The sequence below is a fragment of the Motacilla alba genome, chromosome 3 (assembly GCF_015832195.1).
Source record: "Motacilla alba alba isolate MOTALB_02 chromosome 3, Motacilla_alba_V1.0_pri, whole genome shotgun sequence".
NCBI classification, from domain to species: Eukaryota; Metazoa; Chordata; class Aves; order Passeriformes; family Motacillidae; genus Motacilla; species Motacilla alba.
Genome location: NC_052018.1, coordinates 38,435,543 through 38,456,389, shown reverse-complemented (window position 1 = coordinate 38,456,389; position 20,847 = coordinate 38,435,543). Strand labels below are relative to the sequence as shown.

Below are 20,847 nucleotides of genomic sequence, written 5' to 3'. Positions count from 1 at the left end.
GGACAGGTAAGCCAGAGAAGGATTTATTTGAAGCTATTGCCTGGAGAGCAGTTCCACTGACCATTTGCAAGCGGCTTGGGCTGGGTTTCTGAACTTTGTTTGTGTGGTCTTGTTTAAGGTGGGGTGCAGTGTGCGGTATGTAGGTTGACAGATGTGATACATCAGTCACAGAAGACCCGTATTCTTTAGGACCATTAGCTTGAGGACCTAGCAGGATAGCCTTTGGCAACTGGGCACTGAGTCCTGGGTCTCCATAGACTATAGTGAGAACTGACCTGCACATAACATGTGTAAGCACTAACTGAAATTTATGTGTTGCAAAATCTTGGGAGAAATCACATCCCAAAGGTTTAATCTGTGGCCTGTTGTCAGCTGGGCAGTAGAGATCAAGGGGCAACTTCTCTAAAAATATTCACACTCTATCACATTGCTGCAGTTTCTGTTGATGTTTCCCTCCCAACAGCCCTTTTTTTTCCTGCAGAAGCCCTCAGGGCAGACTCAGGATACCCAGGTCCCACTCTGACTTTGTATTTAAATCCAGTGTCAGAATTGGCCAACCTTTTTCCTTTGTGTAGCTTTCCTGTCACTGTCTCAGAGGAGACCCATTTGAAATCAGTGGGTCTGCTGGACTGGTGTGCTTGCTGGTGATAAGGAGGTGGGTTGTGTAATGGAAATGTGTCTGGCTGTGTGATTAGAAAAAGTTGGGAAGGGGAGGAACTGAGCACCCTGCATGAGGATTGCATGCCTGTTTTGTTTCCCCTTGCTCAGCCCTATTCCTTTGTTTCTAGTGGACTGCTACAGCCACTCTACTCTCTGAATTTGTTCCATCTTTATTATTCTTATTAAATTAACTTCAATTAAAGTTTACTTGTATCTTTTATCACTCAGAAAAAAATACTATTTAAATATTTAATGCAGAAAATTGCAAGACTTGGGAAGAAGGAGAGCAATACTAGGGAGCCAGCATGCTTTAGGGTAGTGTAGCAGAATTGAAGATGGAAATGCATTAGAGACCAGGGAGATACCAGGGAATGCTTTTTATCAGTGACAGTATCTGCTGTCCCCTGGGCCATTGCCATGACTTTCACGCCTTTGTGGGATATGTTTTATTTCTTACTTGGCAGTTCATCCTTTAGAGAATGAATGAATGATTTTTGAATAGAGCTGCCTAATTAAAAGCCCTAAATTCTACCTTTAGTGGAAAACTGAGTTTTGCCGTGGGCTGCAAGAGCACCTCTGTAACATGGACCGTTTCTACTGGGAGCTGCAGACATGTTAGGCGAGGATGAACTGGGCCTCCTTGCCTGTTATTGAACTTCATAAAAATTTGCTTTTTCTCCCCCCTCACTTACATAAACCAGCTTTTGTTTTCTTTTTCTATTTTCTTTCTGTTTGTGACTATAACAACTTGCTTCCTTTTTTATTTTTCTTTCAGTGTCTTGCTCTTTTTTCAAGGAATTGTGCAGTTATTGAGCACTGAGGAACCAACATCTAGAAATTTGTCTTTCTAACAAAAGGCACAGAGATGTGTGAAGAATTACTTGCACAAAAAATCATTTGAGATACAAATTGTTCACAATTAGGATGCTGAGTCACCTCTACATCTGTTAGATATTTTAAGTAGTGATTTGTCAATCAAAGCCAACAACTAAAGCTTCTCTAAATAAAGAATTCATGTTTACCCCTCATGATGGTGTCACTAGCAAGGAGAATAGAAAAATAGGAGTGAACACAGAGTGAAACAGTTTGTCCTGATGACTTGATGTTCACACTAAATAAATTTCAGGGAGGTGTTATTTGTAGTAGGTCTAGTCTGATCCAATTGTAGTTGGAACACATAAGTTTCACTCTTGGAGCTCATCTTCTGGTTAATTTCCTCTGAAAACAAACCCTTTCACTTTCTCTGAGATTATGTGGTAGGAACCAAAACACAGTAAGCATGGATGACTGGGAAATCCCTTCAAAAGTGCACTCTGCATCCAGACAAAAAGGTAAATGTGGATACATTAGTGTTATATTGGCATTCTTTCTATTCTTTTTTGGTTTTCACTAGTTGAAACCCAAGACACAAGTATAAAAAAAATATAATAACAAAACCCCAAAAATAGAAATTCTGTGTTTCCAAACCCTTAAAAGTTTAGTAAATGTTTTAGAATATAGGTATCCTTGAAAATATACCTGACGGCTGGGCAGATGCAACGGAGATTGTTCATGTTCATACTGCAGTCTTTGCTATGAAATACCAGTGGTCTCAGTGGACCTTTGATCTTCCTCGTTTGCCTTGTCTTTATTGCGTGATTCAGGTCATCTATTGTCCAAGACACCTATTACTTCAGTGGGTTTGGTTTAAGCCCTCAGGATATGTAATTACTCAGTTGACTAATGCCAGTAAGTTTTTGGAAATTTGCAGAGAAGTATGATTGCACAGTTCCAGGGAACCTGGGCCTAGCATGTACACAGAGCTGTTCTCTTAGGGGTTTTAAAGGATTAAATGTAATAGTAGCGTAGACTGAAACAGAAAGTGTGATAATCTTAGTCAGCTTGCTTACTGGGCAGAAGCAGCTTGGAAGTGCAGAGCATTTTCAGTGAAAAGATCTTTTGTCTGGTTAGATAAATATCCTCTTGTTCTTTAACAAAAATAAAGTTCATGTTTTGAGATTGCATCGTGCTGGTTCCATAAAGCTTCCTTGAATATCTAACGCCTTTGTTTTGCAGTGGTGTTTAATCACTTGCAGTATCATACACACTTCAGCCATGCACATTATCCCTTAATTATATACGACTAAGCCCCTCTTGACTGTAAGACATGTTGTTTGTTCAAACGCACTTACAAATCCATTTTCTTATCAGTTCTTTGCTGAACATTTACACAACGGGGTACTGTTTAAATATGAAAATAAACCTTTTATAAAAAAAATTGTTTGACCCACCCACCTGGCCTCCATCTGTGATTGTTCTGTCTCTGCAATCTGTTGTCTGCTTTTCCTCAGCATGTTCTTTATCTTTTTGGATGGCTGCTATCTTTGAGCGACTTCATTGCCCCTCCCTATTTTTTCTGTGCTTAGTAGAAAGTGACATTTTCAAATCATAAGGATCAGCCAGGCAGATTTGATACGCTCTCTGCTATAAGACACACTTCTGTTCAGAGTATGCAATTAGTAAAGACAACTTCATTTCACAGTATCTCAACTCATGCTGTACTATTTGGAATTAAAACATTGTGTGAATCCAAGGAGTTTATCATAAAAACTGGTACAGATAAATCTGTCAGAATTAGCAATGCTTTTCTTACCACATGCTTACTGAAACCCAGAAGTTTCGTCATGTTTTGTTCCAGTTCAGTTTCATGTCAGTGAATTACTATAGTAATGCTTTTCCTTTGTATTTTTTTTCATTAAAGGGGAGTTGTGTGTTTGTAATCTCTTAATAAACTGACACTCTAATCTTTATCTAAAGAGGTTAAATCCATTTTTATTTTAAAGGATTATAGTTTAAATTCTTACAAAGACAGTTAAATTTGCAGTCTATGCACTGATAATTTTTTATTGTCTTCTGTGAACCTGAAAGGGAATTCTTTTTTAAAGAAATTAGAGTGTAATTTTTGTTTCCTTTCTGGCAGTATTTCTGTTTTTTCCCATTCCAAACCAAATGTAACTGTGGAGAACAGTTTCTTTTTTTTGCATTAAAGTTCCTTCAAAAGCACCACAATGGATTCAAAGGCATGAACATACTTTTTCTGAGTAAGTAGGACAATCAGCATTAAATGTAGAAATACCTGAGACTAGGATATGCAAGTAAAGTTATTTTTAGATTCTATAGCACTGTTGTGCTGAAGTGGAGTAATTTCTCTCTTGTGGGTTTTTAGAAGTTGGTCTTTTGTTTGGTTGGATTTGACTGCTGTATAATGATGGCCTTGAGGAATGCATTACAGAAACCTGTGAAAATTTTTTTCTGGATTGAGGCCTGGAATGGTAATAGTAGGTCATTGTCCAAAGGAAACAAAAATGTGTTATTAAGTTATTTTAACTTCATTTCAATTGGAAAGCTTATAGAGATGCCTGCTTCTATTCTATTTCACGAGAAAGCCCTCCAGATTTATTTCTTGCCAGCCAATTATTAAGCACCATTACAGCTAAATTAAATTAAACATCCACAACAAGTTGACTGTCTCAAAGCTTCAGTATGAAACAGAACAGATTCGTTTGCACCACTTGCTTTACAGAGAACATTATCTTTGAACCATGGGATCTGAGAGATATCTGAGACTCCACAAAAAGACCTTCATTATTTCACAGGGCCCAAAATGATTTAATGAAAAATTTCAGATTACCTGAGGCTTTCATAGGAAACTCTTCAATTTTATTTGTATCTGGAGAGCTGTAGGGCAGAATTTCTGGCATTTTTGGAGGGAATAATCTGTGTGAAGATGGAATCTGGCATAAAGATAGAATGATTAATCTTAGTGCTGTTGATTCCACAGAAGTACAAGAAGCTACTCAGGTTATATTTTTACTACCTTTACATTTTATTAATTAATTGATTAAACATTTTTGCTGTAAGGAGTGTTTCTACTCCTTTTTCACTTTCGCCTCCATTTTGCAGCCCTTTACCCTGTGTTAGTGACTTCACAGACACTTAATGGCTGTAGAGTGGCTGTAGACACTTAATGGCTGTAGAGTAAACTGGATTGAGGAACCAATAAAACAGCACAAAAGTTAATTTTACAGTAGTATGTCACAAGGCTTTATACATAAGGCTTTAGTGACATATTAATTAACTTGCCCATATAATAAATTTTTATGTTTTGCAGAAGTGGTTTGTCTTGGGGAACTCCTTTGTTAGCATAAGTGTGTCTACATTGTATTTTGGACATCAGCATTTGAGCGAAACAGACTGTCTGAGTGTTCAGGCTTTTAAAGTCAAGTGTTAGGTGAACTTCATGGCAACCTGGTAAGGAAAACTTGGCCTAGTATCCTCTACCTGGCTTGAGCCAAACACTGTCCCGCCCATACCTGTCCATGGATGGGGTCAGGCAGGCAGGTCAAGGTATGGATTCTCCTGGAAGGTTGCAGAGGGGCAGATGCAGTCTGAGGCAGCCTGAGAAATACCCACCTACAGGCATCTGCAGTTCCTGGGACAGCATAAGCCATCTGTCCCCTGCAGCCACCACACTTGTCCATTGAGGAACAGCTCTGAAGGATGAAAGGCAAGTTGTAAACCTTGGTAGTGCACACTTATATCTCCTTGAGTGGTAGATGTAGCTGACATATTTCAATGACAGACCAAAACTTACCCTGCTTTCTGTTATGCCTCTGATGGTAATTTAGAAGCAACTGTCTGTAAAGCTTTCATCGCATCTTCCCTTCACCAGTTCATGTTTCTTCTCCTAGAAGTTTCTCAGTGCTGCTCACAGGAATGAAGAGTAGGAGTAGCCAGGGAGTGAGAGGATTTTTCAGATGTTTGTAAATGGTTTTTGTAAGGTTTGGTGAATAAAACATGGTGACTCTCTGATTAGAAGATTCTGACAGCCGTACTGGCAAGACTATGGGTGTTCATTTGGCGAGGGAAATGGGAGCCTTTGGGGGGCTCACTAGGCATCAGAGATGCTCATGTCAGGGGACATGTTCACTGCTCTGTATAAAAGGTTGTCATATCGTAGTTGTGTTGGAGTAGTGCTGTGTAATAAGGTTGCTATTTAGAGTGTGACCATCGCTCTTTGTTTGTTTGATTTGAGGTAATGAGGCTAAAAGATTCTAAAATAATGGAGTTTCTTAAAAAAATCAATAAGAGAGTGAAAAAAAACCCAGTCCTACCTAGTACTCAGCACTTTTGCATTCCGCTGTACATTTTTACCTTTAATATCCAGGAATCATATAATTATTTAGACTGGAAAAGACCCTTGAGAGCATCATCTCTAACTGGTACCACAACACAGCCAAATCTACCACTTAACCATGTTCATAAGTGCCACATCTACACATCTCTTAAATACCTCTGGGAGCAATGACTCAACCCCTTCCCTGGGCTGCCTGTTCCAACACTTGCAGCCCTTTCAATGAAGAAATTTTTTCTTACATGTTTTCTTTCTTCTTTTTCTTACGAATTAAACCTCCTTTAGCCTAAATGTCTGAATGTCCTTGAGGACTTTTTCTCTTGTCCTGTTGATTGTTATTTAGGAGAAGAGATTGACTCACACCTCCACATAACCTCCTTTTAGGCAGTTGTAGAGAGCGATAAGATCTTCCCTGAACCTCCTTTTCTGCAGGGTAAACAACTGCAGTTCCCTCAGCTGCTTCTTATAAGACTTGTGCTCCTGACCCTTCTGTTGCTTTTCTCTGGACCTGCTTCAGCACCTCAATGTTCTTCTTGTAGTGAGGGACCCAGGATTGAACACAGTAATAGAGGTTAAAGATTTTCTTGTTAAATCCAAAGGCCTTTGCTACATTGGAAAATCAGGTAAGAAGACCCAGAATACCATGGAAATCTTGTTGGCTTGAAATTCAGATTTGTTTTCAAATGATTTTAAAGTTATTTTCCAAATGATTTGTCAGTGATCAGATTTTACTGTATTTTTATTTTAAAAACAAGCAAACCCAAAATACTTGCCCCTCCCCTTCCCAAAATCAATTATTTTCATTACTGTTTTGATGTTTTTCATTCTCTTTACAAAACAACAGGAAACCTTACCTAAGGCATACTGTCAATGCCAAATCCCAAGTGTGCATTAGACACCTTGAAATGTTAATTTGTGTATGGCCAGACAAGGCATGGCTGTACAGAGCCTGTGTGAAATCAGAGGAATTTAGTTACAGAATCTCCCCTGTCAAAAGTCCCTGATGAACTCGGTGAGTTGTTCATTATTTAAGTGGCATTATTTTATGAGCTTCATTGTTTGAGCTGTGCCCTAGAATAGGGAAGCAAAAAAGTGTTAAAGGAAAATCTCATGAAGACGATCTATTGTATTCATTTCATCATCACCACTGGGTTGGAGCGGGTGGGTTGTTTGTTTGCTTTTGTTTTTATTTTATTTTCTTACAGCTGTTTGAGTTGAATTTTATATGAATTAAAAAAACCAAAAAAACCCCAAAAAACAAACCAAAACAAAACCAAAAACCCAACCAAAAAATCATTACAAGAATGTGACAAATTTAGCATGAATTTTTCATATATCTGTATAGAAAAAAAAAGCCACTTACATCCAAATTTCCACAGCCAATTTCTTTTTGTTACAGCAGTTCTCTGTTGTCTGCTGATGTATCCAGAGATGTGTTATTCTGCTCAGTTAGATAATCATACAAATTTCCTATCAAACCATCATAACTTTCACAACATAAGTTGGTTTGTAGTTTTAGATTTGCTTAGTCACTATAGTTTTAACAGATTCTTTTTTAGTAAAAAATTAAAAAAAAATTAACTGAATATTACCATTTTAATAAAAGAGGAAGGAACAATAACCAAAACCTAAAGATGCAGAAGCTATGAGCAAATCAAGTCCATTTCTTCATTAATTTTTGACTGGTTGAGAACCTTCTGAGGAAGATAAAATTTACACTGCTGACAAGAATTTAGGAATGTATTTTTTTTTTTTTTTTAATTTTTGTGATGAACCTATACCACGTCCTGCAAAGTGTGGAGCATTTGCTGCCAAGCTGGCTAATGAGTTGAGCTGTCACTCAACTCTGAGCAGAAGCTACTCAAGCATCTTGCAAACCTAATCTTGAGGGAAGGGCGTGGTTGAACAAAAGGGGAGAAATGGGAAAAGAATGAACAGGAAACCCAGAATATCTCTTCTCCTTTAATTTGTAACTCACCTTACAATTTTGAACTCTGTAACAGTGTAACAGAGTTACATACCTCTGCATTTTTAGTGCGTTTGTATCTCTCACATGTTGATTTCCCCCAGTTTTCATGGTGGCTTTATATTTGTAATTTCCAGGAAAGTTAATGAGAGGTACATGCCTTATCCTTGTGCAGTGAAAATTTAGAGAAACATTATATCATAGCCTCAATGCACAACTTTTAACTCACCCAGTTAATTAATTCTCCTCAGAATGTTATTGCGTGTCTTTAATTGCCATTTAGATGTAGTCTTTTATGTACTGATTCAGAATGATTAGATTCAAAGTAATTTTGCTGTTACAGTATAGTGACATTGGGTATTCTTTGATTTGTAGGATATGTTCTTCAATCTGATTACCTTGTCCTTGTCTATAAATTAGCCAGGAAAACAGCAGAGTACTACTTGGTGCCTGTGTTTCTTTGCAGCTTAGATAAGTTAAAAAGACACATGGTGCCATGCTTGCTTTGGTGGCTTTGTTTTGTTTGGTTTGGTTTTGTTTTTTTTTTTTAAAGCAGATTTATAGAGAGGTGAAGCTTTCACTTCATTCAGTGGAAAAATCCGAGCAAGCTACTATTACCTAGCAAGCATTCTCTTTCTGGATCTCTGTTTTTGTGACCAGCAGTATGTGAACATCTCTCAAAAGACATTAGTATTTTGGAAAACAAGAGCATTGTAGGCTTGGAAAATTAATATGAGCTCTGAGAGATTCCTGACCGGCAACAACAAACATTCAGTGAATGATGGCATGCAGCCATGGGACAGCCCTATTTAGATATGTCATTCACACTATAGCTTAGGCACCATTAAAGTCCTGAGTTTACTCTGAATAAAACATACCACATAATTCCTTAGTTGAAACATGAATAATCTTTAGATGTTATTGCAGTTTAAAAATCAAGCTAAAATAAACTTCTTTTTCAGTTAGACATTTAGCATTGCATAGTAGTTAGACAAAATACTATAGTCTAAGCTCCTTATAAAACAATATATATTAGGTGCCAGAGAAGGCATAACAGATGCCATCTCTCACTATAAAAGTAATTTACAGTTTCAAACATAGTCATGACTGGAATATACACAAATTATTGGAAAAGAGGATCAGAGGTTATGAAGTCTCTTTTTGTTACTAGATTTCTTGTGTCTAATATTTCACATTGAAATCTACAGTTGGGAATAGTTTTATAATGGTTTACTTTCTGTTTATCTAAACTTTTCAGAGACTTCAGCTACAAAGTGCCTTTGGCCAATGTGATCTACCAGCCAAGTATCCCATAAGAGAACAATGCCCCCAAATGTTTTAAAAACATTTTTTTTGACTCTGTGAAAGGTTAAACCTTTTGCATTTCTAATGTCTCCCATGCCAAATGGTCATGTGTTGTGTTTGTAGCAGGTTAATACAGAAGGGGGTTGACAAATCTTTCTATAATCACTACCCCATGTTGCTTTTATCCTCGTCTGCTGCTCATTTCGGTTGTGAAAAACCCTAATATATCAGTGACAGGAGGTCTGGATTTGTGGCTTACTGTTATAATTACTCCCACTGAGGCACTGTCAATAGGATTAAAATAAAGATTCTAGACCTGTCCATCGTAGATGAGGTCAGCAACACTAGCAGTGGGAGTACTGTTTCTGCAAGCTGTGCTTTTAGTCCTGAGTTATGGAACCATAGACTTTAATATGAAGCAAATATTTGAAAGCTCCAGTGGAGAAAGACCAGCTCTTTTTTTTTTTTTTTTTTTTTCTGCATTAGCTAAAATATCCATCTGTAATAAATAATCTAGCAGCATCCATCTATGTCCTGGCCATTCATATATGTGTGTTAATTTTCAAATGTATCTGAGCCCCAGAGAGTTTCAATTACAGAACAATCCATTTTGAATTTTATAATTAATAAAGTCTTTGCAGCTGCATAACTTCATCCAGGAAACATCTGCATGCACTCTTTGTGTATACATCATTTCTGTGAAAAGAGGGTTAGCTGAATTCTCTTTAATTTTCTCAGGCTTGGAGAAGGTAGAAAGGTAAGGAGTTGATTAAAATAATGGAAAACAAATCACAAGAATGGCGAGTTATGCCCACACAGATATTAAATAAATTCTACTCATTGCTTGTAGGAAAAAATACAGTGCATAGGATCACTTATAGTCAACTTCCTCAAGTGAGGAGAGAAAGGGACCTGGGAGAAAACCTGAACCCTTCCAAGATGGGCAATCAATTTCACATGGTTCTCAGTGGGACCAGCCTGGTACCCCAAGTTCATAGGTAATACTGATATTGTTGAAAATCTGTGATTACTCCTTTGTCATCTTTTGACACTGGCTCTGAAAAGTGTTGTTTTTTAAACATTTTTTTCATCTTATTTTGCATAAAACTGTCATACGACCAAGGCTTACTAGTGATGGCAAACTCAGGGAATGGTGTGCAGACCAGAGTAAGAAGACAAGGTCTCTTGCTCTGCTAGCACTATGTCATCTTTATTCTTATCCTCTTACACCGGTCTACTTTTTTATAATAGGATCAAACAGTAATTAGTGCATTCACCTCTTTAATTATTTCCATATAAACTCAAAATTTATTATCAAAAGCCATGTTCAATCAAGTGTCTGACAACTGTGGGGTCTCTAAGTCTTAAGCTGATATGCCACCTGGAAGCCTTGCACTTTGACAAATGGAGATTTTTTAAAAATTGTTTATTTTAGTAGCAAATAATTTTCTTGATTAATGTGTCAGTATCATATAACTGTTTATTCTTTCTCCTTTGCTTATATAACCATTAATTGTTACATATGTCTCTCATAGCCCTCACCATATTTCCATCATTGCTCCCAATTTGAGTTCCCTAGCTATCCTAGACACAAAATGAATCTCATAGTGTTTTATAGTGAAAAGGCTACATAAAAATGAATAGTACTTAACACATCCTTGTTTTCTTTTCTCCTGTCCCACAAGTGGGACTCCAGACTGCTGTTTGTTGCCGTCTACATCTGCTTTCATTCCCTTCTCCAGAGGTCCTTTGATTTTTTTTCATAAATGTGAAAAGAAACATATACATTATTTGATCTCTAGCAGGCCACTAAAGCATGTGATGAGCTCACAGCAGAGAAGTTGCTATTTTTCTCCATTGGGTGCAGTCAGCAGCTTATGCCGCAGATGTGGCATCATAGTTCTTGTTAGTGTGTGTTAATTCCTCAATATTTACTTTTGGCTTTGAAAAATTCCATTCTTTACAGTGTTTTTGTAGCCTCTTAAGGGATACCAAACATACTGGCTAAAAATGTTTGCGAATGCCCTGACTTTAGCATATGCTAAGCATGTTTCCATGTGGGCACTGCGCCCTGATGCCGCAGCCGTGCCCAGCCGTGCCAGCCCCTACTGTCACCATACATCCTTGTTATGGCTGAGTGCTGCTGGATGTACCAGAAGAAAGCAACTTAGTCCAATCCCAGAAAGATGGTATGATTTTCTGGAGGGTCTTTCATTGTATACAGCCAGAATAGTGTACTGCTTTATCTAGGGCTTCCTCAGTCTCAAACCCCAACTCCAGGAAAGCTTGCTTGTCTGAGAGATTTTGTTCACATTGTTCACATTGTCTCTGTAGTTCACACTGAAACTCTGCCAGCTTCCCAACAAGAAAAATCTCAGTTTCATGGAGGAGTTGGGAAGATTTGTTCTGAGGAACAGCCATGGCTATTGTAGATAAGTGATCAAGTCCATGGAGCTGGTCAGCCCTGGAAGGGTCAGTGATGGACAGTCCCTGAAAGTTTTGAGGCGAAAATACTAAACCAAGAATTGTGCCTTGACTGAAACAACATTTTCTTCTGTATTCATTATTGATTTTGTAGTATATGGGGGAAGAATTAAAACCTAATTGTGTTGTTTTAAGCTGGTTGAGGTCAGGCAGGTAGGTGCTATTCTGTGTCTTCGTGCTGTAAGTAGCATGTAAGACTTTGGAGCAGCTGTTAGAGCAAAATGGGAGCTTCATCTGGGAAGGGCTGTTCTATTAAATTAGCAGCCGTAAATGACTCAACAGAGTGAATGGAAGAGAGTTGTATTTTGTGCTGCCTTTCTTGCCTCTCTCCCCACCCCTGTGCTGCCTTCTGTCATACCCCAGAAGCCCTTCAGTTGCAAAACTACTGCTGGATCTTAACTTGCTTGAGGAACATCAAATGAGCGCACATTTTAATCAGATCAGCAATGATGAAGATTAGAACTACAACATCAGAGTGCTGTCTGACCAGTTGTGTCCCCCTGCATATCTTCTGTCATTGCTTGAGTTCTGTGCCTTGACTTATAATTTAGGCTCCCTTTATAGGGAAAAAGTGCAGCTAATGAGCGTTTTTCTGTACTAATGAAATGAAATATTAAAATGGATGTGATAAAATGTCATTTGAGTTGCCTGAAGCTTTGCCATGAGATACTTTTGTGAAAGATTAGCTGTATTTATCACCTTTAGATTTGCATGTACGGAGCTTTGAGTGTTGTTTGGCTACTGTGTTTGTTTTTGGTTTTTTGCAATTAACATTTTTTATTGTTCCTTATGGAGGTAGCAGCAGTGGGGATTTTATACCACCTGTCCCTGTAATCTTAAAAATATTACATGAAGAACTAAATTGAATCAAAACATGTAGAACTAAAATAGTGTAGAACAAAACAATCTATCTAAATTACTCATAAAATAAAAAAAAAATCCACCATGGCAATTTGGCAAGGGAGGACAAAAGGGAATGGAAAAAAGAATCAAACCAGTGTTTTTGAATGATTCTTTCCCATCTGTTATCTGTGTAGCTGACTGGCAAGTTCTCACACCTTCATAAGTGATCTGTACAACACCATGTTGGTGGAGTTTTCAGTTGTATTTTTCTTTGCAAGGACAATGGTATATGTTAAGAGCAGATAAGGACCCATTGGTCCCCAGTTTTTAAGGAATATAAGTATTCTACTGTTAGCCTAAAAAAAATAGTTTTTGTGCTAAATTTAATTAGGGGAGAATTTTAGAATGGGAGAATAATCTAGTTGTATTCCTCCAAGGAGTACCTTTAATTATAGTGTGCAGCCCTGCATTCCCTCCTTTCTGAAGAACTACAAAGTTTTAAAAAATCCTGTTTAAAAGTGCTGTTTTCATACTGTTAAAAAATTCAGTTCTGAAATATTCTGCCCCGTATATCTCTAGGATTTATAAGTTAAAGGGGTGGTTATTAAATGTGGTCACAAGCCTCTTAGTGGACAAAAAGCTAATGGAATGGTAGCATGATATGAATGCCTGAACCTGCCGCCTGTGTTATGCTGTGCGGGAGAATAATTGGCTTTCAGTCATGTAAACTAGTCACAGACACTCAGATCCTTTGAACTCTAATAAGAAATGAAATGCACACTTACTTTAAATAGTGAGTGGTTAGGCATATAAATGTCTTGATCAAGTCATCAGGAAAAAAAAAAACAAACTGAGAAGGAGTTTTCTGTTTACATTTTGTTATTTCTGTCTGAAATCTTTATTTTACTCTCTGCATCTTTGCCGTGTAATGTTCCCTGCTGAGAAGGACAGACTGGAAACACAGTAGGGATCTTTGCCTTTTAAGTTGCTCTTTGCTTTGCAGAGGACTACATGTTGGAAGTTCCGGTGTATTTGTCCAGTGTTTTGTTTGGTATAAGAGGAACATGACAATTTAAGAAAGGCAGGAAACTATTATTTGGTAATTTTAGCTACATTTCTATTGCAAGTACTAAAAAAGCGGACAGAAGTTTAAATGCATTTCTTAAGGTACGTGTGTACAAATCCGTTCAGCTTTTGTGTGCTTTGGTCAGAAAATTCTGACACAACCTTGGACGAAGGTATAAAAGGATAATTTTGAGCTGAATTTTCCACAACTATGAATTCACAGGTCATGTTTATCTAATGTGTGTCTCCAAAATTCTTTTTGTTGTCTTTTCTAAAGAGCATATATAACAGCTCCTGTGGCACAATCGAGCTATAGCACATTTTACAAGCAGGACTAGATTTTCTTCTAATGCAAACTTGTGCCCCTTTGTCAAAATCAAAGGCTACAAGTTTTGCATGCTAATTGGCTCTGCCAAATAGTTTAGCTTCCACCCACTGGGTTTTTTTTTTTAGCACAACAAATTCTAAATGTTATGGCTATTTTAGGCATATTTTTCTTAAAAATACTTAGTATATTGATAGAGTAATAACCCAAATTTCCTACTGGTGAGATCTACTGTTGATTTACATAATTAATCAGCTTTTATCTATTGTTGTCTTAAGTATTACTGCATTTATTTTTTTTCTCTGTTGCATAAAATTAATCAGACTAATATGATTCATGTTGCTTTAGCAACACTATGGGTCCAGCCCAAAGACTATTAAAGTCAAAGGTGCTCCTCATTGACTTAGTGAGCTTTGGATAAAGTTCATTGTTTTCATGCTCTTTCCATCACTGCAGTAGCACACAACTGAAATAACTGTTCCAAATATCAGTGTCTTTTGATACTTTGCATTTCTGTTCTGAGAAAATATCCAAGCAAATATGAATGTAACCAAAGTAAATTCTCTCCCTCTGAATACAGAATGACTATTTAACTAGATTTAATATTTTGATACCCAGTACAAAGTTTCACCCGCTGTCCCTTTCCTTTGCATACAGGTGATGGCTTAAGAAGGTTAGACTGTCTGTTAGGGTTGGAAGAAAAAAAAAAGAAGAGTTAAATAGTCTGGTTGAGAATTCTTCTGCTTTATTAGAAAGTTCTGGAGGACTTTTGTGTTTTGTTTTGCATGTTGACGCTGTTTGTAAGTTTGCCTGTAACCTTGGTGCTGAAACTGAGTCTTATGTTTTCAGTAGTGTTGTCTGATCCCCACTTTCCTCTTCCTCATTCTCTACAGTTCTCATAGTTTATACATTCCTAAGCTGTCTGTCTAGGTTGCAGTGCTCTGCCTGCAAGTCTAATGGTTGGTGTGTTTCATGTGTGTTTCTGCCTTGGGAACTGTGGCAGCAGCTGCAAGAAGTATTTCTAAACATCAGCATTGTAACACAACACATTTTTTAACTTCATGGGTTTACAGTGAGCAAACCAAAGTAAGAAGTTCTCTTCTTTATCCTTTTGTCTACCTTTTGTCTTTTCCTTGGAAGTTTTAATAAGTTGATTTCAACCTACTTGTCTCTCTCTGTGAAACTGGGGAAACCAATTGAGCAGTTTATGCTGTCTGCTTTCCTCCTCTTTCTTAATGTTCTTACCAGAGTCATCTTTTAAGCAGATGTTCATGCCTTGTTCTTTCGTCAGGATCAGGGTTTTCTGGTGGGTTACAGATTCTTTGGGTTTCTGAGATCAGGGAAGAATAAATTTTTTTCCAAAACAACTAGTTCAGATACCATAAACACTTCAGTGGCCTTACAGCAGATCTCTAGTGTTTTCCTTTTGTTTAGGCCTATTGCAGGCACCCAGATATTTCATACCATTATTGTACTTTTCTTTGGTGAAAAACATATGCTTCTTATATTTATGTGTCCCTCTGTTTTAAAATATTGTACTGCCAGTTGTTGAGGTACATATAGTATTTACTTGAACTCATAAAAATGCCACAAAACCATTAACAGCAGCATCTGAAGCAAAAGAAATTGTGAGTATATTTTGCTTAAGCAAACATAACAGAGTGGGCAGTTTAGATGTTTACAGAAATGTGCACCTCATGTGACAGAAACAAAAAAAGACAGGACAGAAGTCCCTGTAAATCTAAATCTTAATTTGCTTTGTTCTGCTTTAGCTTGTGGCCGTGGGTTCTACAAATCCTCCTCGCAAGATCTGCAGTGCTCCCGCTGCCCTACTCACAGCTTCTCTGACAAGGAAGGATCTTCCAGATGCGACTGTGAAGATAGCTATTATAGAGCACCTTCTGATCCACCATATGTCGCATGCACAAGTGAGTGAGTCATGAATTTAATAGTAAAGGACGTTGCTTAACCAACCAGGTGCAGCCACTTGCAGCGAGTAGTTTTGTCTGGCTTTTCCTGTGTTTGAAAAGTACATTTGCAATGGTAAAAGAACTGAAAGGCAGAAAAACAGTTGACAGTGAATACAGAATCAGCGTAAATATAATTTTCAAGTTTGCTTGGTACAGCTTTGGAAAACATTGCATGTTGCATAAGTGCATAACTCACTGTAATAGATATCATAGAGGCCCAGTTCTCCCTAAATTGTCGCAGACAGCATGCATTACGGGATATAATACCAAAATTAGTAATGTGAAAAATGAAAAGTAGCCTCTGTGGGGCTGCACTTTGATTGGACTATAATTGGATTTGACTTAACCTTCTAAGTGCAAATAGATTGGCCAACACAGATTGGTGGTTCAAATAGTGGAAGTCTCTTAAATCCAAAACATCACTAAATATCTCTGTAACTCATAAGAGCTGAAAACAAAAGACTAGGTGCAGCTTGTGCAGCATGTTTAGAAGAGATGAACAAATCCCATATGTGGAAAACCTGTAAAAGAGAACTTTTAAGGTATATTAACTATTCCTTTTAATTACACATAAGAGAAACAGCTAAAATCAGTTGCTGTAAATATACTGACAATAGTTATTCTGATGTCTTAATGGAAAATAAATAAAGCTCTAACCAAATGAGTTCAAGAAAGCTTTTATGCAGCCCGTACTAAAAAGAATGAAATGTTTATGTGAAGAAAAATACTTCAAGTGTTTTCTATCTCGGTAATTAAAATGCTACCTGTGTGTCCCACTGTGGTTTTGTGTAATTACCCTGGACTTCTTTGTGTATTATGTAGGACCTCCATCTGCACCACAGAACCTAATTTTCAATATCAACCAGACTACCGTGAGTTTAGAGTGGAGTCCTCCTGCTGACAGCGGGGGAAGAAGCGATGTGACCTACCGCATTTTGTGCAAGAGGTGCAGCTGGGAGCAGGGAGAGTGTGTTCCCTGTGGGAGTAACATTGGATATATGCCCCAGCAAACTGGATTAGTAGATAACTATGTCACTGTCATGGACCTGCTAGCTCATGCTAACTACACGTTTGAAGTTGAAGCTGTGAATGGGGTTTCTGACTTGAGTCGTTCCCAGAGGCTTTTTGCAGCTGTCAGTATTACCACCGGCCAAGCAGGTAAGTTTTCATCACTTATGAATCTCAACACTGTGAGACTGAGAGAAATTTGGAACATGCAAACTACAGATGCAGTAAATCAGGAGCATGTTTAGTGTGCTCTGGCTCATTAATCTTTTCACCTTGCCAGCTATTTAATTTGAGCTTATACTATTTCAGGATAACCTGTCCTGTTTCTTGGCCTCAGGATTGCTTTCAGAAAGCATTCACAAAAGACTTAAAGAAGACGCAAAGCTTTGTTATTAAATTCTAAACCTAGGAACTTCTTTTTAAATTTTTTTTATTACTTCATTATAGTTAATTCTCTAGTATTTGAAGATAAAAAAATAGATGTGACAGTTCTATGCAGACTTCCTTTTGGAATTTTTAAAACATGTATGGGAGTCCTAGGTCACTGGAAGATGATTTGGATTTCTGATGGTGTTTTCAGTGTTAATATTTTCCCTCAGGACAATATTTCTGATTTATCTTATATTTCCAGATATTTGATTATGAGACGCAATGAGAATGTGATGATTATTCTTTGTTTCTTCTATTTATCATAATCTGACAGGTGAAATGTCAGGGGAAATAAAATCAAACCAGCATATCACCCCAGGGAAAAAAAGGGCTTTAGTTGTCTGCAGCTGAATGAAAAAAAAAATAAAAGATTTCTCAGATTTAGGTTTCTGAACTGGTCAGTTGCTTGTGGATAAAATTAAAGAGAGGATAGCAAAGCTAACCTTCTGTAATTTTAATAATCTGAAACCAAATTTTATTTGCAAGATATGGCTTTCAAAGAAATATTAAATAGTATTTTTACTATTACTTTTAATAGCAAAAGAAAATATAAAGTGAATAACTAATGTGATTCTTCCTGTAAGAGCAACTGACTAGTATTTTAAAGGATACTTCATACTTATGTCTTGGAGGAAATTTCAATGACTGTGAATGATGGGTTATTTTTTTTTTTTTTAGTGCAGTAGAAATGATCCCCTAAAGTAATGTTTTGAACTAAGAACAAACTCACCAAACAGGGTAAACAAACAAACAAACAGGAAAAACGGTAGTTGTTTTGTAATTTAAAGATAATAATCTCAGAAAATAAAATAAGGGACAAGAAGTTTAGTTCAAAACCTTCCTTCCTTCCCCCAAATTTAGGATAGTTGATATGGTTGTTAAAGTTAGGCTGGAGCGTTTACTCTCCCTATAGTGCTTTTATGGATTCCAAGTGCACGTTTTATATTCTTTTGGAGCCATCTCTGTGGCTGAAAGGATTGGTCTCTGTGTTCATTCAGTTCTTGAAGTTTATGATGAGATTTTCAGCACAGAAAACTTACTCTGAGACTATATTTGTACCACAGATGATATTATTTTGGCACCTTGATTTTTCACCTTCAAAATATTTCTCCAAACATGCACAGATGGACAGTGTTCTGCTCTCTGTAGATGACTGTACAGAACTATCATATGAAAAAGAGGATTTGGGCTTTTTCCTATTTAGCTGAATCAAATTTGCTTTACTTTATGTGCTTTGATGGTTCAGTGGCACACAGGGTAAAGGAAGAACCAGTGCAATTTAGTGGCTAGTATCACATCTCAAGAACGTGAAAAAGCCTTTATCAGAAGTTTGTTGTGTTTTCTCCTATACCTCATTATTGTTCATTATTTTGTGTTGTCATAGTCAAGGATTTACAGGGATTTTATTAGGCCAGAAGATATAATATGGTTATCCTGCGCTATCTTATACGTAACACAAGCTATGTGATTTTATGAAATGATCCTCACATCAAGACAAGTGATGTTAGTGAAACTATAGCTTGCATATATATTAGAGGCAGCATCTAGACTTTACTAAAGATGTAAGTAATCAAAAATCTTCAACCTCCTCGACAAGCTTTGTAAGACCATGAAGCTGGAGATCTGACTCTGTTCCTTCCCTGCTCTCTAGTTTCCTCTGGGATTATGCACAGACCAGCATTTTCCAGGATTTGACACTGTTTAGACAAAGTGTATGACTGAAGCTTTGCCTGTTTAGCACTTCTGAATATAAAGATTTAAAGGCTTCCAATTTGGCATCTAAAAGGAATATATGTGGGGGACAGATTTTGGAAGAAAAAACTGGCTTTAAGCTCTTTTTGTTGCAGTTTTCTCTGTAAAATGAAGGTAACCTTCACTTTTCCTTACCAAGCTTTTCAAGATTTTTTGATTAGAAGTGCCACATAAATGCAGCTTCTTTTTTTTTTCACAGACTTACCAAATTTGTGTTAAAGAAAATACAGACGTTCAGAACAAATGCATTTAGCAAAAAGAAAGACCTCTTCTACATTATTTTTGCAACAGCATGTTTTGGATCCTAATACTGATTTCTTTGGTTTCTGAAGGAGGAAAATATTTTAGGTGGAACAGATTGATGACTATAATTGAACAGAAAGAGACTGGTTGCTCAAAGGAAACTGTTATGTTCTGTTTTTCTCTTTTATTTTACTATAGAGAGAAAGAAAATGTTGGATTTATTTATAGCCAAGTAAACTAGGATTCATGCAGCTCTGATTTGTTCCTGTGTGACTGTTCTATACTTCTGGAAAAACTGACTTTTTTCTGTGCCCATATTGCTTTTTATGTGTGTAAATGTGTCTAACTAAACCTTCTTCACATGTTATTATGCTAACACAATAGGTGGCTATATATAATTACTGGGTTCACCAGTTGCACAGAGGATTGCAATGAGATTTTCCCTTTGTAGTTTTGGTTTAATTGAATTGCTCCTTTGTGTCCATAGTCCCAAAATTCAAATCATTGTGTAATGATAACAGGAAATTATTGATAAAAGAATGGGGTTATAGAATACATTCAGTGTTTCTTCGCCCACATGTAACAAGCTTCTAATGAGACAAAGAGAGCGTGCCACATAAAAGAGCCAGGTGGTGGATGAAAACCTATTTATATTTGTGGAAATAACACAATAAAATGACTGCAAGTGGGTAGGTATCATTTCACATCACTTATATATATATATATATTTATATATATACACGTATGACACATTGCTGTTCATTCCTTGTTTTAAAAAGGCTTTGTGACTAGGCTATCAGTTGTCATGTAGCATATTTTTATGCTTCAGCCAAGAACCATGAGGCTTTTGGTTTTGCTTTGTTTTCTTTTTTTTTTTTTGACTAGATTAAGTACACAAAGTCCCCAAGAAGTAAACCATCTTGTTTCATATCTTGCCTATCCAGCATCATATAGAGAATAAAGGATGTCATCCCAGTACTGCAAGCTGATCTATGAGAACCCCTGCATCCTTGTAGAATTCAGATTTGAATATAGCTAAGCTCTAGTTACAATAAACAAATAAAGAGCTGCACCTGGCGAACAGCTGACAATCCCTACCTTTTCAAGAATGGGTTTTTACCAAAGATAAAATTAACCACTTTCCTGATAAGATATTCCCCTTTCAGTTGTACTGGTAGTTCCTTTGGATCCATCAAATTCCTTACCAAATTTTACATTTTTTCCATACAACACCCAGAAGGGGAATGGAAATTGTGTAGGTTTCACGGGAGATGAATATTTGTTGTATTCTGGCATTCATGCATTTTCATTTTACAAAATATGCTTCAATAACAATTTTATAATTTTTCTGTTGACATTTTTGCAAAGATAGTGTGTTTTTAAAACTGTCTTTTTGCATCCTTTACTTTAAGATTTTTCTGAATGAAAAATGGACTCATCTCTGGTAAAGAGTTACATACACCCAACCTACCCTGGCCTTGATAAAACTTGGGTTATTTTGAATGAATACCAAAATTTATCAGGGTTTGAGAAAATTTAAGTGTGTGTCCTGAGCCAGTTTAAATGGTCTTTATAGTCATTGAAAAGAAAAAATCACATCCAAGGGGACATTTATCATGCCTTA

General features: G+C 37.0%; 1 protein-coding gene across 6 annotated transcripts in view; it reads left to right on the top strand.

Annotated features, from left to right (window-relative positions):
• Nucleotides 1-20,847, top strand: part of EPHA7 (EPH receptor A7) — a 166,791-nt gene that overhangs the window by 39,263 nt on the left and 106,681 nt on the right. For all 6 annotated transcript variants that reach the window (XM_038134119.1, XM_038134122.1, XM_038134118.1 and 3 more), the window contains exons 4-5: nt 15,594-15,749; nt 16,614-16,949. In XM_038134119.1, the coding sequence (XP_037990047.1) occupies nt 15,594-15,749; nt 16,614-16,949 (492 nt within the window). The remainder of the gene's footprint in view (nt 1-15,593; nt 15,750-16,613; nt 16,950-20,847) is intronic.